At 34.7% G+C, this 12,747-nt stretch overlaps 2 protein-coding genes across 4 annotated transcripts; both read left to right on the top strand.

The window, feature by feature from the left end:
• The first annotated feature begins 806 nt into the window (after nucleotides 1-806).
• Nucleotides 807-4,547, top strand: LOC111017666 (Putative endonuclease or glycosyl hydrolase). Of its 3 annotated transcripts, none has more exons than XM_022293485.2 (3): nucleotides 807-904; nucleotides 1,010-1,108; nucleotides 2,624-4,547. In XM_022293485.2, the coding sequence occupies exon 3, from the start codon at nucleotides 2,665-2,667 to the stop codon at nucleotides 4,189-4,191; it is 1,527 nt and encodes a 508-aa protein (XP_022149177.1). In that variant the 5' UTR covers nucleotides 807-904; nucleotides 1,010-1,108; nucleotides 2,624-2,664; the 3' UTR covers nucleotides 4,192-4,547. The 3 variants fall into 3 exon arrangements, with proteins under 3 accessions (XP_022149177.1, XP_022149178.1, XP_022149176.1); XM_022293486.2 differs by having other exon boundaries at nucleotides 881-899; XM_022293484.2 differs by lacking the exon at nucleotides 807-904 and having other exon boundaries at nucleotides 906-1,108.
• Nucleotides 4,548-7,437: 2,890 nt separating this feature from the next.
• On the top strand, nucleotides 7,438-11,474 carry NIR1 (nitrite reductase 1). Its single transcript, XM_022293483.2, has 4 exons — nucleotides 7,438-7,846; nucleotides 9,469-9,823; nucleotides 9,953-10,241; nucleotides 10,474-11,474. Exons 1-4 carry the CDS (start codon nucleotides 7,486-7,488, stop codon nucleotides 11,218-11,220), a joined length of 1,752 nt encoding a protein of 583 aa, XP_022149175.1. The 5' UTR covers nucleotides 7,438-7,485; the 3' UTR covers nucleotides 11,221-11,474.
• Nucleotides 11,475-12,747: the final 1,273 nt, after the last annotated feature.

The following is a 12,747-nucleotide window of genomic DNA, read 5'->3' as shown; positions in this document are numbered from 1 at the left end:
TTAATATAAAAATAATCTATCAACTTTTAGTTGGTAAGCCCTACTGGTAAGTCATAATAACTTCATATGATAAGACTCGAAGTTTAAAATCTTCCTACTATCAATTTGTTGTACTTGAAAAAAATAATCTACATTTTACTTTATGGTTTTCATGTGATTATGGGTACTCTTTTCTTGATCATATATGGTATTCGCCAGGAACGCGGGATGGAAGGCGGACGGAAAAGACTTGGATTTGTTTCACAGAAAAATGACTAAGGAAATTTCGTTTCCGTAGTGGTGATGCAGGCGTCGGTTGACCTGGTTGATAGGTATAACTCACGGATTCGTGTATAAACCAGTGTATACAAAGTAACACGAATATCTCCAGTTGTCAGTCTATTTCCATTAGCAGTCCGGTGGGAGCGAGAAGTTTGGGATTCACCCTACAATTATTAAAAAAAAACATAATTAACCAAAATATTTGTATTAATAATAACAATCTTTATAAATAATCTATCTAAATAAAAAAAATATAATTTCTTAATTCACACAACAGTTCTTTTTTTCTATTGTTGAGATTCTGAGAAACACCTATAAAATCTTTTGTTTTTCGAACACATCTATTCTAACATTTGATAACTGACAAATTTTAATAGATAATTAATGAAATTAAATTTTTTAAAGATTAAAAAGTCATAAACTCTAGAACAAAAAATATATTTAATAACGAAAATACAAAATAACATAAAATAAGACGACTAGAGTATTATTACTATAAATTCTTACAAGAAATTCACAAACTTTTTTTTTTTGTTTTAATAATTTAAGAAACCCACAATCTGATTTTCATTTTATTTTGTTGTAGAGGATAAAAATCGAAACTTTGTTACCCATAGACTGGTTTTCTTCTTCTTCAGGTCAGGTATACAGCGTATTCTTCGTCTCCCTCTTCTGTATCCTACTCTCTACTTCTTCTCACAAATTTTCTTTAATTCGTATAAGCCAACGGATCTTCTGTATCTTTTAGATTGCTTTCAGATCTCTTACGAACTCCGCTTTCTGTTCTTCGGGATCCAAGGTGGGCTGGGGCGGCTGCTACGCCGAGAATCTCTTGCGTCATTACGAGGTATATTTTTTCTTGGGTTTTATGCTAATCGTGTAGTTCAATTGAAGTTGTCTATTGAACTTGGTTTGGTATGACCTTTTGAGGTTATATTTGTGTTTAATTTGATGGTCGGTTGGTGAGTGATTGGGAAATCATCGGATAGGTTATCGATGAACTAGTTCTCCTTTGTGCTATCGATTTATTCTTTCTCCTTGAAGTTGTTTTCCTGGGGCTTTGGGGATATTGTTAGTTTTGGTCTTACGTCTTTGGTACACTCCGCCGAATCTCTGAAAATCTGCTTGAAGCTTCGAGATTCTTTATTGGAACAATTTTCTCATTCTCCCCCGTAATTCCTTCAGGATGGTGCTTTTGTTTAGATACTGATGTGGCAAGTAAACAGTTTAATTGGTGCAGATCAAGTGTTTGGATAAGTGATTTTCACCATTAAAATGTTATGCTGCAACAAAATTGACAATAGTTTGGGGGCAGTAAGTTGCAGTTTTTTCTTCTGAGTTCCCGTTACTTACTCAAGGTTGAAAGCTTTTTGATGTTTGTGGGCTATTATGTGACGGGATTAACACCTTGAAAATCGTGTGGTAATGAAGTGGCTTTATGATCTGGGTTTCAGATTGGTAAGTATGAGTCATGAGGATAGCCAGGTGTAATTCCCCAAATCTTAAACACAAAATGTTAGTGAGACACAGACCAAATTACTTAGACATGAAGCCAACCTCTTGGCATAATGTATCCATTTGATCCAACCATTGTGAGGATCAGTATATTTAATTTCCTGGGCTTCTCACTTTATTTACAATAGTAATGCATGTACAATTTCCCCCTACTTTGTGCTCTACATGGTTTTGAAACCCAAAGGGGATGTTTGGCTCACGGTTTAGTTGTTTGGGTGTTGGAAGGCTGAGTTTACGTTATCTGGATCATGCAAATGAGCGTGTAAAGAAAACAGAGAAGGGTTTCTTTAACCTATATTTAGTTTGCCGGTTTACGATTTGTAAAAGTTAGACTGTAGTATAAAATGTGTGTTTCACAAGTCCCCGTTTATGCAATCTGTGGGATTAATAAATCTGTAACTTAGATAAGCAAACCCACGTACTTAAGTAAAGTACTTATATAAATTGGTAGAACTGAGACATATTATTCTATCAGCCTAGTTGATGCATGCAACAAGTGTTTGGTCAAGTATTTGATGAACCGACGTTTAGTTGAATTGTTTAAGATAACTCTGATTCTGTAACCGTGACTTTGAATTTCAACTTTTTTGGATCAATTGTTAGACTTGAAGTTCAAATGACCAACTCTTCTAGTTATTATCCTTATTGTGTTAATACTAACATAATGTTTTCTCGGAATTTGTACTAGACTTCCTATCCAAGAAAAGTAAAGGGAAAAGAATGTCTGCTGGTTTTGAATTTTTTTTTCGGTTACATTTTGTTCTGGTGCATTGTATTTAATCAACCCTTTTAGTAACACGAGATTCTCAAAAGGAAATAATGGTGGCTTGTTGGAATGTGTCAACAGTGCTCGCTTAGTCTGAATAATTGGAGCAAAGGCGAACCCAAATGGAAGACTTGAGCAGGAATGTTTCTCAGGCTCCTGCAAATCAGCAAACTCGAAGTTCTCCCGATGGTCCCATGGCCATCCTGTGGGACATCGAGAATTGCCCTGTTCCTAGTGACGTACGCCCTGAAGATGTAGCTGGTAATATAAGAATGGCTCTGCGGGTGCACCCCGTAATAAAAGGAGCAGTTATGATGTTTTCTGCATATGGGGATTTCAATGCCTTTCCTCGACGGCTGAGAGGAGGGTGTCAGAGAACTGGGGTCAAACTCATTGATGTGCCGAATGGTCGGAAGGATGCTGCCGACAAGGCTATACTGGTCGATATGTTTCTCTTTGCCCTTGACAACCCTCCCCCGTCTTCTATAATGCTCATATCTGGAGATGTCGATTTTGCTCCAGCACTTCACATTTTAGGTCAACGTGGGTATAACGTGATACTTGTCATCCCTTCTGGTGTGGGTGTTTCGTCTGCCCTTTGCAATGCCGGGAAGTTCGTTTGGGACTGGCCGACTGTGGCTCGTGGTGAAGGCTTTGCACTTGCCCCCAAGGTGTTGACTTCCCGTGGAGGAGGAGCCGAAATTTCTGGATATTTCAAGGGATGCCATATCAACAATGACGCGGATGGCCAAAATGAGGAGGAAGCTATTGTCTACAGAGGAATCTCCCAGAGCTATTACAACCTGAGGGATTTTTCTGTAGTCTCTCAGTCTTTATCTGAGTACAACAATAATCTGACAGTTCCTTGTGCACCTCCAACTTTGAGGTCACAGAGTCTTCCATGTGGTCTGAATGAGGTTCCAACGGGTCCTGTTTCATGCGGGGACCAGAACGAGTCGGCTTGGTGGCCGCAGATGGGAGACTCAAATGTTCTAAAGGGGCAGTTGGTTAAGTTGCTCGAACTTTCTGGAGGGTGCTTACCCGTCACTAAAGTCCGTGCCGAGTACCAGAAAGTCTTTGGGAGGCCACTATACACATCCGAGCCTGGTGTCAAGCTTGTGAATCTCTTTAAGAAGATGGGAGACGCCCTCATTGTAGAGGGCAAAGGTAACAAGAAATCTGTCTTCCTTCGAAACTCCCGATCATGCCCGAGCGCACCGCCTTTGATATTATCAAGGAAAGAAAACAAGAAAGGTAAGAGTACGTTGGAAGAGGCAGTTGATGTTGCTCCATGCCTGGGCTCATCAGAAGAATACTCGGACGAAGAAAGAGTGGTTCTCGAAGAACACAATGAGAAGAAGGGCATTGGAAAAACCAATCAGACAACAACAGGTCAGTGCAGAAACGACAACGACCACTGTCTGGAGCAGTTCAAACACGAGCTGCAGGAGATCCTTGTCAGCTATTCGTGTAGAATCTTCTTGGGATGTTTCGAGGCGATATACCTGCAGAGGTACAAGAAATCCTTGGACTTCCAGAGCCTCGGCGTTCGCGGGCTGGAAGAGCTGTTCGACAAAGTAAGTGATGTCGTAGTCTTGCACGAAGATGCAGCAAGCAAGCGAAAGTTTCTGGCTGCATTTGGTGGCTAAAATGATGGTGAATTATCAGGTTAGCTGCCATTGTAACCTTTCTGTGTCATTAACTTTGTCAAATACCCACAAAAGGAAAAAGAAGAAAAGATAAAAAAAAAAAAAAAAAAAAAGAGAAAGAGAAGCCCAGTTTGTTGAGAATGCTGCTGCCTGCCACTTAATTTTAGAAAGAAGAGTATGGCAGAGGCTGGTTGCTGTTTATTTACTTTGTCCTCTTTAAACTCAACTTGTCACTGTAAGTCTCTCTCTGTAACTGATCTACTTTTAGAGATCTCTCTGTCCTGTCCTGTGTCTGTAAAGTATTTTCCACTCCAGTTTTAAGATTAATATGATATAGGTTTTTTTTTTAATTTCCAGTTTTGGATTTTTTTTATTATTTTATTTTTAATTCTATTCTCATTGCCAACTCGTGCAGAGGGATTTATTTGGCTAGTGGGAAGGGAGTATTTGTGTCCATTTACTAGGAAGCTTTGTTTTCACTATTTTTTCAAAAATAATTTCATTGGAAACTATTCCCACCCAAAGCAACCCAACCCTGAGAGAAATAAATGAATTCCAATACACCCAATGTCAAATAGCCGCTAAGAGTACAATCCAAAAAACATAATATGTGCTTAGGCCCGATCAATTTTTAAAGTATAAGGATCACAATGAAGTTTTGGTAGTAGATGGACAAAAATGAATAAATAAAAAAATACAATGATTGGATTATGCTATAAAGAAAATTGTTAATAAAAAGGCATAAATTTAAAAATAATTTTTTTTTATTAAACACATTTGTTTATATATATATATATATATATATATATATATATTTTGTGTCATTTAATAGGTTTAAAAATGTTTTTAAGATAGGAGTCAGTTGATAGAATTTGATGGGTACTTTTGTGTACATTAAGTTTTAGTATAGTTAATGTTAAATTTATAATATTATTTATTTGGAAAAGTTCATATCTAGCATCTAGATGTGAGTGAATGTTAACATTTTTTTATGGGGTTGTGAATATTAACTTAAGTTGCTCAAAAAACAAGAACGTTAGATCTAAAATGTTGACTTCTTTGAATAGAAAATGTTCAAGAACCGATTAATAAATCTCTCAAAATTTAATATGAATCACGAAAACTCACTACCCAGAATTTGATTAAATCTAATTTAGATTTAAATACTATTTATATATTTTTAGTTTTTGTTCCTTTGAGTCTATATATTTTTTGTTCATTTTAATTTCTATATTTTTAAAATCTTTATTTTGGTAATATACTTTTAAAATTGATCATTTTGATCTCTGCTTGTAAAATTTTTACACAGTGAAAATTCTTTAATACAAATTTACAGCAATATTTCAAAAAATTTAGTGAATGAAATATTGTGATTAAAAAACTGAAAAAAAAAAATAACAGAGGCTAAAATAAATATTTTGAAAATAAAAAATTAAAATAAATAAAAAGACAGTTTTAAAAATACACAAATCAAATAAACCAGTGGTCAAATGGACCAATGAGTTGCACCCCTTGACATTGACCAAAGCTCAAGTATTGAAGAACAAATATAAAAATTACAAAAAAAAAAGGCAATATATATATATTAATATTAATATTATAATAATAAAATTGAAAAGTAAGCGGTGGAAATGGAAGATTTGGAGATATAGTAATACTGGAGGCTGAGCCACATGTTTTCTCAGTCGGCGGCGGCTCGTCGCCTCGACCCTTCAAACCCTGTAAAGGTTATTGCTTCCTTTCTTTATTTTCCTTCTACACTTTTTTCATTTTATTTTTTCTACAATTTTCAATTTTGTCCCAAAAAAAAAAAATCTTTATATTCTTAATTGAACTCTTAATACATTTAAAAGTCTTAATTAAGTTCATCTTTGAAGAAAAAGAAAGCTGTAAATGAAATTGATGCATCATTAAATGAAATTGGATTTTTTGGATGGATGAGTTGAATTTTTCGGGTCAACAAGTTAAACTTCATGTATTAATTCAAATATGTTAATAGAAGTAATATGTATATTTATTCAAATTTTGGGTATGGAGGTTTGAACCTCCGACTCCAAGAAAATAGTAGGTGTTAATTATCGAGCTAACATTACTTTACTAATTAATTATGAATTACTTGACTAAATCTAGTCATAACTTTTCTTTTTAATATTACAATTCAAAAAATTCAAAAAAAGTGTGAGATTCGAAGCTATAATCCTCCGACCTATTAAGCTTTCAACCCCATCTCTTAAAAAGAAGACTTAGTTAGGAAGGAAACAATGGGCAATAGAAGAAGAAAAAATGATATTGATTATATAACATTGTTCAATGTTTCTAAATCTAAAGAGAGAATAAATTAATTTAATAATGAGTAACAATATAAAATTCCTAAGAAGATAAGCCCCACCCCACATGTTTGTTGTTCAGTTGTTTTGAGTAATATATTAAGTATGTGATGTAAGTTGTCAAATAGATGATGGAAGACACTAAGAAATTAACTCTCTAATAAATCCAATCTTTTAATATATATATGTATTTTTTTTTACGACACCAGGTGTTATAATTTATTACTAAAATTTATGCATGGATGAAAAAATAAAAGAAAAGGAAACAGAGTTAAACATTAATTAAATTAAATTAAACATTTTAGTTGATTAACTTTTAGATTTTTTCTAATAATCAATTTGATTACTACTTTGATTTTTTCTTTTAACAAATAGATAACATGCCTTGATAGAAAAACCTCACATCATTTTTAATACGATGCAGATATGACAAGCCGTGAATATCTATACTCTTGTAATACTAGTAAATTTCTCATATTTTAACGTGGATTAACATAAACACATATTGAGTCATATATATAAGTTGATTGAATGATCGAAAGTTTATAGAGTACCTAAAACTCGTAGTAGAACACCCAATCAACTCTACTAAAACAAACTCCCATTCCAACCAAAAAAATCCGAGTTAACTACCAAACTGGACTTAAAAGAACTTTGCGGGTAAAAATTTGACCCCTCCGCATTGGCAACCAACCCAATCACCCAACTTACGATACACCTTTTTTTCTTTCTTTTTTTTGGTGGCCACTTCTAAAAGAGGGGCTAGAAAAACAAAAAGACAACTCAAAAACCAATACTAAGGGAAAAAAAAAAGAAAAAAAAGGGGGACCCATGTTCCTAAAATCCAAAAAACTTGGCCTTTGAAGGCGTCCAAAGGCCTCCAAGAGAGAGCCCATATAATCTCTCCCCCTCCACTTCCACACCCACATTTCTGATCTCTCTGTACTGTGTCCAAAATCAATCAGCCATGTCATCGTCTGTGTCATCTCCGTTTCTGTGTCCTCCGGCGCGCTCCGGTGGGCGGCGGCGGCGAGTGGCGGCAGTGCCGGTGGTAGCGCCGGCGGAGGTGGCGGTGGAGGAGGGGAGAGTGGAGCCGCGAGTGGAGGAGAGAGATGGGTACTGGGTGGTGAAGGAGAAGTTCAGAGAAGGGATAAATCCGCAGGAGAAGGTGAAGATAGAGAAGGAGCCGATGAAGCTGTTCATGGAAAACGGCATTGAAGAGCTTTCAAAGCTTTCAATGGACCAAATTGATGCCTCAAAGCTTAATAAAGACGATGTTGATGTTAGGCTCAAGTGGCTTGGCCTCTTCCATAGAAGGAAGCATCAATGTGAGTTTTTTTTTCCCTCGGTCTCCCCACTTTTAAATTGTCTATTTTAATTTTTTTCATCTCGGATTTCTTCGGTTTAGTTCTCCAATTTTAAAAATTAAAATTATTTTTTCGATTTGATTTTTCTTATCTTTATTAGTGGCTAGATTAGTATTCTATTAAAAATGAAGTGAAATCTACCGATATTAAAAAATTATTTATAAAAACAAAGAAAGTATAACAACGAAGTGAACCAGATTTGGTATTTATTGGTTGGCACTCATGTGCAGTTCATCTATAAAAAATTTGACAAATTTTTAATTTTTTTAAAAATAAGAAAAATATGTCTTTTAATGCATTTTTTTTTCTCTTATTTATTAAAGTTTTGATGATGTTTAATAGAGTAGATGGAGGTTGGGTGATAATTATTTCTCTAAATGGTAAAATAATAATAAAATTAAAATAATTATTAAAAAATTGAATTAAGGATTAAAGTAGGTATTTTAAAAGTTTAGGATTAAAATAAAATAATTGTTTCAAGGGTCAAAGATTAGGTTAGAATTTCAATGGTTGAGAATTGATTATGAGAGTGATGGTTATTTTTAATATATATTGTTAATGTGTATTTGGTGCTATTTAGGAATGGCTGGGCAAGGCATGATTTAACTTTTTATTTATTTATTGACTAAAATGTCATGATTGAATGGATTTTTCTAATTAAATATTGAATCATTAAAGTAAAAAGTAATTCAAGTAAGTAACAAATTTATATATTAATTAATTATGGTCTAAGATTGATAGATAAAAGAAAAGCACATGGGGAGGAAGGATCTATGGATTCATTTCTACCATTAAAACTACACCACAAAATTTTATAATATGTACAAGTTGGATAAAAGTCAAAAGACAAATTTGCCCTCTCAATAAATATATAACAAATAATAACAATCTATATACATAAAAGTCACAACTAATTAAAATCATGACTCAAATTAGTTAAAACATATAACATTAATTAAATTTATAAAAAGACTAGTAATTTTATCTTATTTTGTGTTTTTTTTAGTCACTAGGTATTGCCCTCTTAAGATTCTATTAATGTTTTCAACCCATTGAATTATATTAAGTTGGGTTTAAATCTGTCATCTCAAAATTCTATTAATGCTTTTTAACCTATTGAATTATATTGAGTTGGGTTCAAATCTTTCATAGCATGTCGAAAAACTTACATTTTGACTATTTTTTTAAATAGTTGTTAAATTTTCAGTGAGAGTGAAATACATTGGGAGGAAGGATAGGAAAATTACAAACATTTTATGTAAAAAAGTTAAGAATATACTTGTCTCCTCCTATCAAATCTTATTCTAGCTGGTTTCAAATTTTGACAATTCATTATTTATTTAAAAAAAAAATTATTTTTGAATGGTCAAATATTTAATGGTCGGAGGGAGAATGATCGCATAAATTTTGCAGCTCCCTCAAATGTTATTTGGGTGATTTTGAATTTCCATAAAATTTGGTACATGATGTAAGTCGATGGATTAGACATAGAATCTTGCATTTGAACTAAAAAGAAAGAAAAAATCCCAAAAATTTTCTTCATTTATGCAATGGAAATGAAACGAAATGGCGAATATGAACAGATGGGAGATTTATGATGCGATTGAAGCTCCCAAACGGGGTCACAACAAGCGAACAAACCAGATACCTAGCCAGCGTGATCCGGAAGTACGGCAAAGACGGCTGCGCCGACGTCACAACCCGCCAGAACTGGCAGATCCGCGGCGTCGTTCTCCCCGATGTCCCCCAAATCCTCAAGGGCCTCGCCGGCGTTGGCCTCACCAGTCTGCAGAGTGGGATGGACAACGTCAGAAATCCCGTCGGAAATCCCCTCGCCGGCATCGATCCGGAGGAGATCGTCGACACTCGCCCTTACAACAACTTGCTATCTCAGTTCATCACTGGAAATTCCCTCGGAAATCCCGCCTTCACCAATCTGTTAGTTTCTTCTTCTGCTTCAATTTTCCCTTTAGATTCAAAACAATCAATCGATTTTTATTCATAATGTTGATTCTGGTATCTGTATTGGAAATTGACGGTGAGATGTATGTGATTGTGTGTGAGCAGGCCAAGAAAGTGGAATGTATGCGTGATTGGATCTCATGATCTGTATGAACATCCCCACATCAATGACCTTGCATACATGCCAGCCACAAAGAATGGGCGATTTGGGTTCAACCTGCTGGTGGGAGGCTTCTTCAGCGCCAAGAGGTGCGCCGAGGCCCTACCGCTCGACGCCTGGGTGCCTGAGGAAGACGTCGTTCCGCTTTGCCGAGCCGTGTTGGAGGCCTACAGGGACCTCGGCACTCGAGGCAATCGCCAGAAGGCAAGAATGATGTGGTTGATTGATGAATTGGTGAGTTTCATCTATCAACTTAAGTCTTTGGATTGAATGTTGGAGGGCTGGTTTAGCAACTTGTGCCAAATTTAAAAAATTACTCTTTTGAAAGTCTGTTTTCTTTATTTTTGAAATCTGGGTAAGTTGAAAATGTGGAAAGTAAAAGAAATGGTGAGCAAATAGGCTTAGTTTTTCAGATAAGGATCAAAATTTTGAAATGGTTATTGATTACTGATTGTTGTTGGATCAGGGAATGGAAGGATTTAGAGCAGAAGTGGTGAAGAGAATGCCTAGACAAGAGTTGGAGAGAGCATCTTCTGAGGAATTGGTCAATAAGCAATGGGAGAGGAGGGATTATTTTGGAGTCCATCCACAGAAGCAACAAGGTTTAAGTTATGTAGGTCTGCATATTCCCGTCGGTCGTGTGCAAGCGGACGATATGGACGAGTTGGCTCGACTCGCTGATGAATATGGCACGGGGGAGCTCCGGTTGACCGTGGAACAGAACATCATTATTCCCAACATTGAGAACTCAAAGATAGAAGCTCTGCTCCAAGAGCCTCTGTTGAAACACAAGTTTTCACCGGAGCCCCCTATTCTTATGAAGGGATTGGTAGCCTGCACTGGGAACCAATTCTGTGGACAAGCCATCATAGAGACCAAGGCCAGGGCTTTGAAGGTGACCGAGGAGGTGCAGCGGCTGGTGGCGGTGACCCGACCCGTGAGGATGCACTGGACCGGGTGCCCGAATAGCTGTGGACAGGTTCAAGTGGCTGATATTGGCTTCATGGGGTGCATGGCTAGAGATGAGAATAAGAAGCCTTGTGAAGGAGTTGATGTTTTCTTGGGAGGGAGAATTGGGAGTGACTCACATTTGGGAGATGTTTACAAAAAGGCTGTCCCTTGTAAGGACTTGGTGCCCTTAGTTGTGGACATTCTTGTAAAGCATTTTGGGGCTGTCCCAAGGGAAAGGGAAGAAGAAGAAGAAGAAGAATAAGTTATATATTCAATAAAGGGTAGCTTAATTATCTTTCAAGTTTGGACATATTGGAAGAAATTGCAAAAGAAAGTCATTTGTGGGACAAACACAAGAACTTGGATCAAATGGGCAAATACCATTTTGATGTAAACTAATCTTGTAAGAATTTGTATTTCAAAACTTTGTAATGATACACCCATATGTTCATAAGAGAACGATCAATTAGATGCATTGTGATTTTAATTATTGAATTATTAAAATTTTTATTGACATGTCGATATTTCTATTGACATTTTCATGTCTAGGAGTACAACATGGACATGATGGTTAATCCATATTTTCATAGTATAACGAAAAAAAGACTACATATAAAAAATTTACTTTTGAAAAAAAATTATTTAGTACCTCATCGAATAATGACTAGTAAATTTTAAAATATACTTATATTTTCTTTTTCTATTTAGTAGCTCACTCGATTTATTATAATTTTTTTTTTATAAAATATTATCATTCAAGTGGGCACTAACTTTAAAAAGTTGAGTTATGTTTAAGTAGAATATAATTTATTTGAATTTTGTAATATAAAGATAAATTTTCAGGATAAAAGATGACATAGATTATATGAACTTTCTTTCTTTCTTTTATTTTTTTTTTGTAAAAATGTTACATGAGGTTGTGCAAAATTTAAATTAATGACCATTTTAAAATGGCGTCGAAATTTATTCACCCACTTAAATTATGATTGGAATATGGAAGTTTGTTTGCTTCATTGTGTGTAGGCCCAATTCATCAAAGCCCATATACACCATAGACAGCACTTATAAAATAATTTTGCTAAAGAATAGTTAAATTTTTTTTGAAAAAAAAAATCTAGCAAAAACATGTGTGTTACTATTAAATATGCAATTCAATCTAATAAATGAACCATAATGCCTACCTCAATTCCTATATATTATGAAACCATGAAGAAACATTAATGCATTTTTTTTAGTACAACATGTGGGGTAGGGATTCGAACTCGCAACCAGAGGTAGATGCCAATTACTGTTAAGCTATGTTCGTTTTGATAGAAAAATTAACGCATTAATTAGAGTTATACCACATAATTTGAATGTACAAACATAGACATAAACCTCCCCGATAATAGTTTGAAAACATGTAAATAATAATTCACTTCCATAATAAAGAAATGAGAGATAAAAATCAAAAATCAAAAATCAAAATTTAAACATATCTCTTGAATTGATATTTTCATAATGGTACCCTCTACGTACACAAATTGAATAAAACCACCAAAATTTAAAAAATGTCCTCGTTAGAAAATTAGGATGTCACATTTTCGTTATTTAAAATGGTAATATTATTTTTGTAATGAAGTACAATAGTCAAAAGAAAAAATGAACCTTATAAATATTACTAAAGATGAATCAAATCCCACTTTAATAAGTGTTCTAAGTCAAAATAATTTCATTACATTTATGAAAAATGAAATTGGAATTTACAATAAGCATTTGATGGAGAGATGATAAAAGAAACCATTTTGAT

The sequence above is a fragment of the Momordica charantia genome, assembly GCF_013281855.1.
Source record: "Momordica charantia cultivar OHB3-1 chromosome 10 unlocalized genomic scaffold, Mcharantia_2.0 BLBB01000010.1, whole genome shotgun sequence".
In the NCBI taxonomy this organism is placed as follows: Eukaryota; Viridiplantae; Streptophyta; class Magnoliopsida; order Cucurbitales; family Cucurbitaceae; genus Momordica; species Momordica charantia.
Note: the sequence above shows the minus strand (reverse complement) of the source record. Positions and strands in the feature narration are given on the sequence as shown.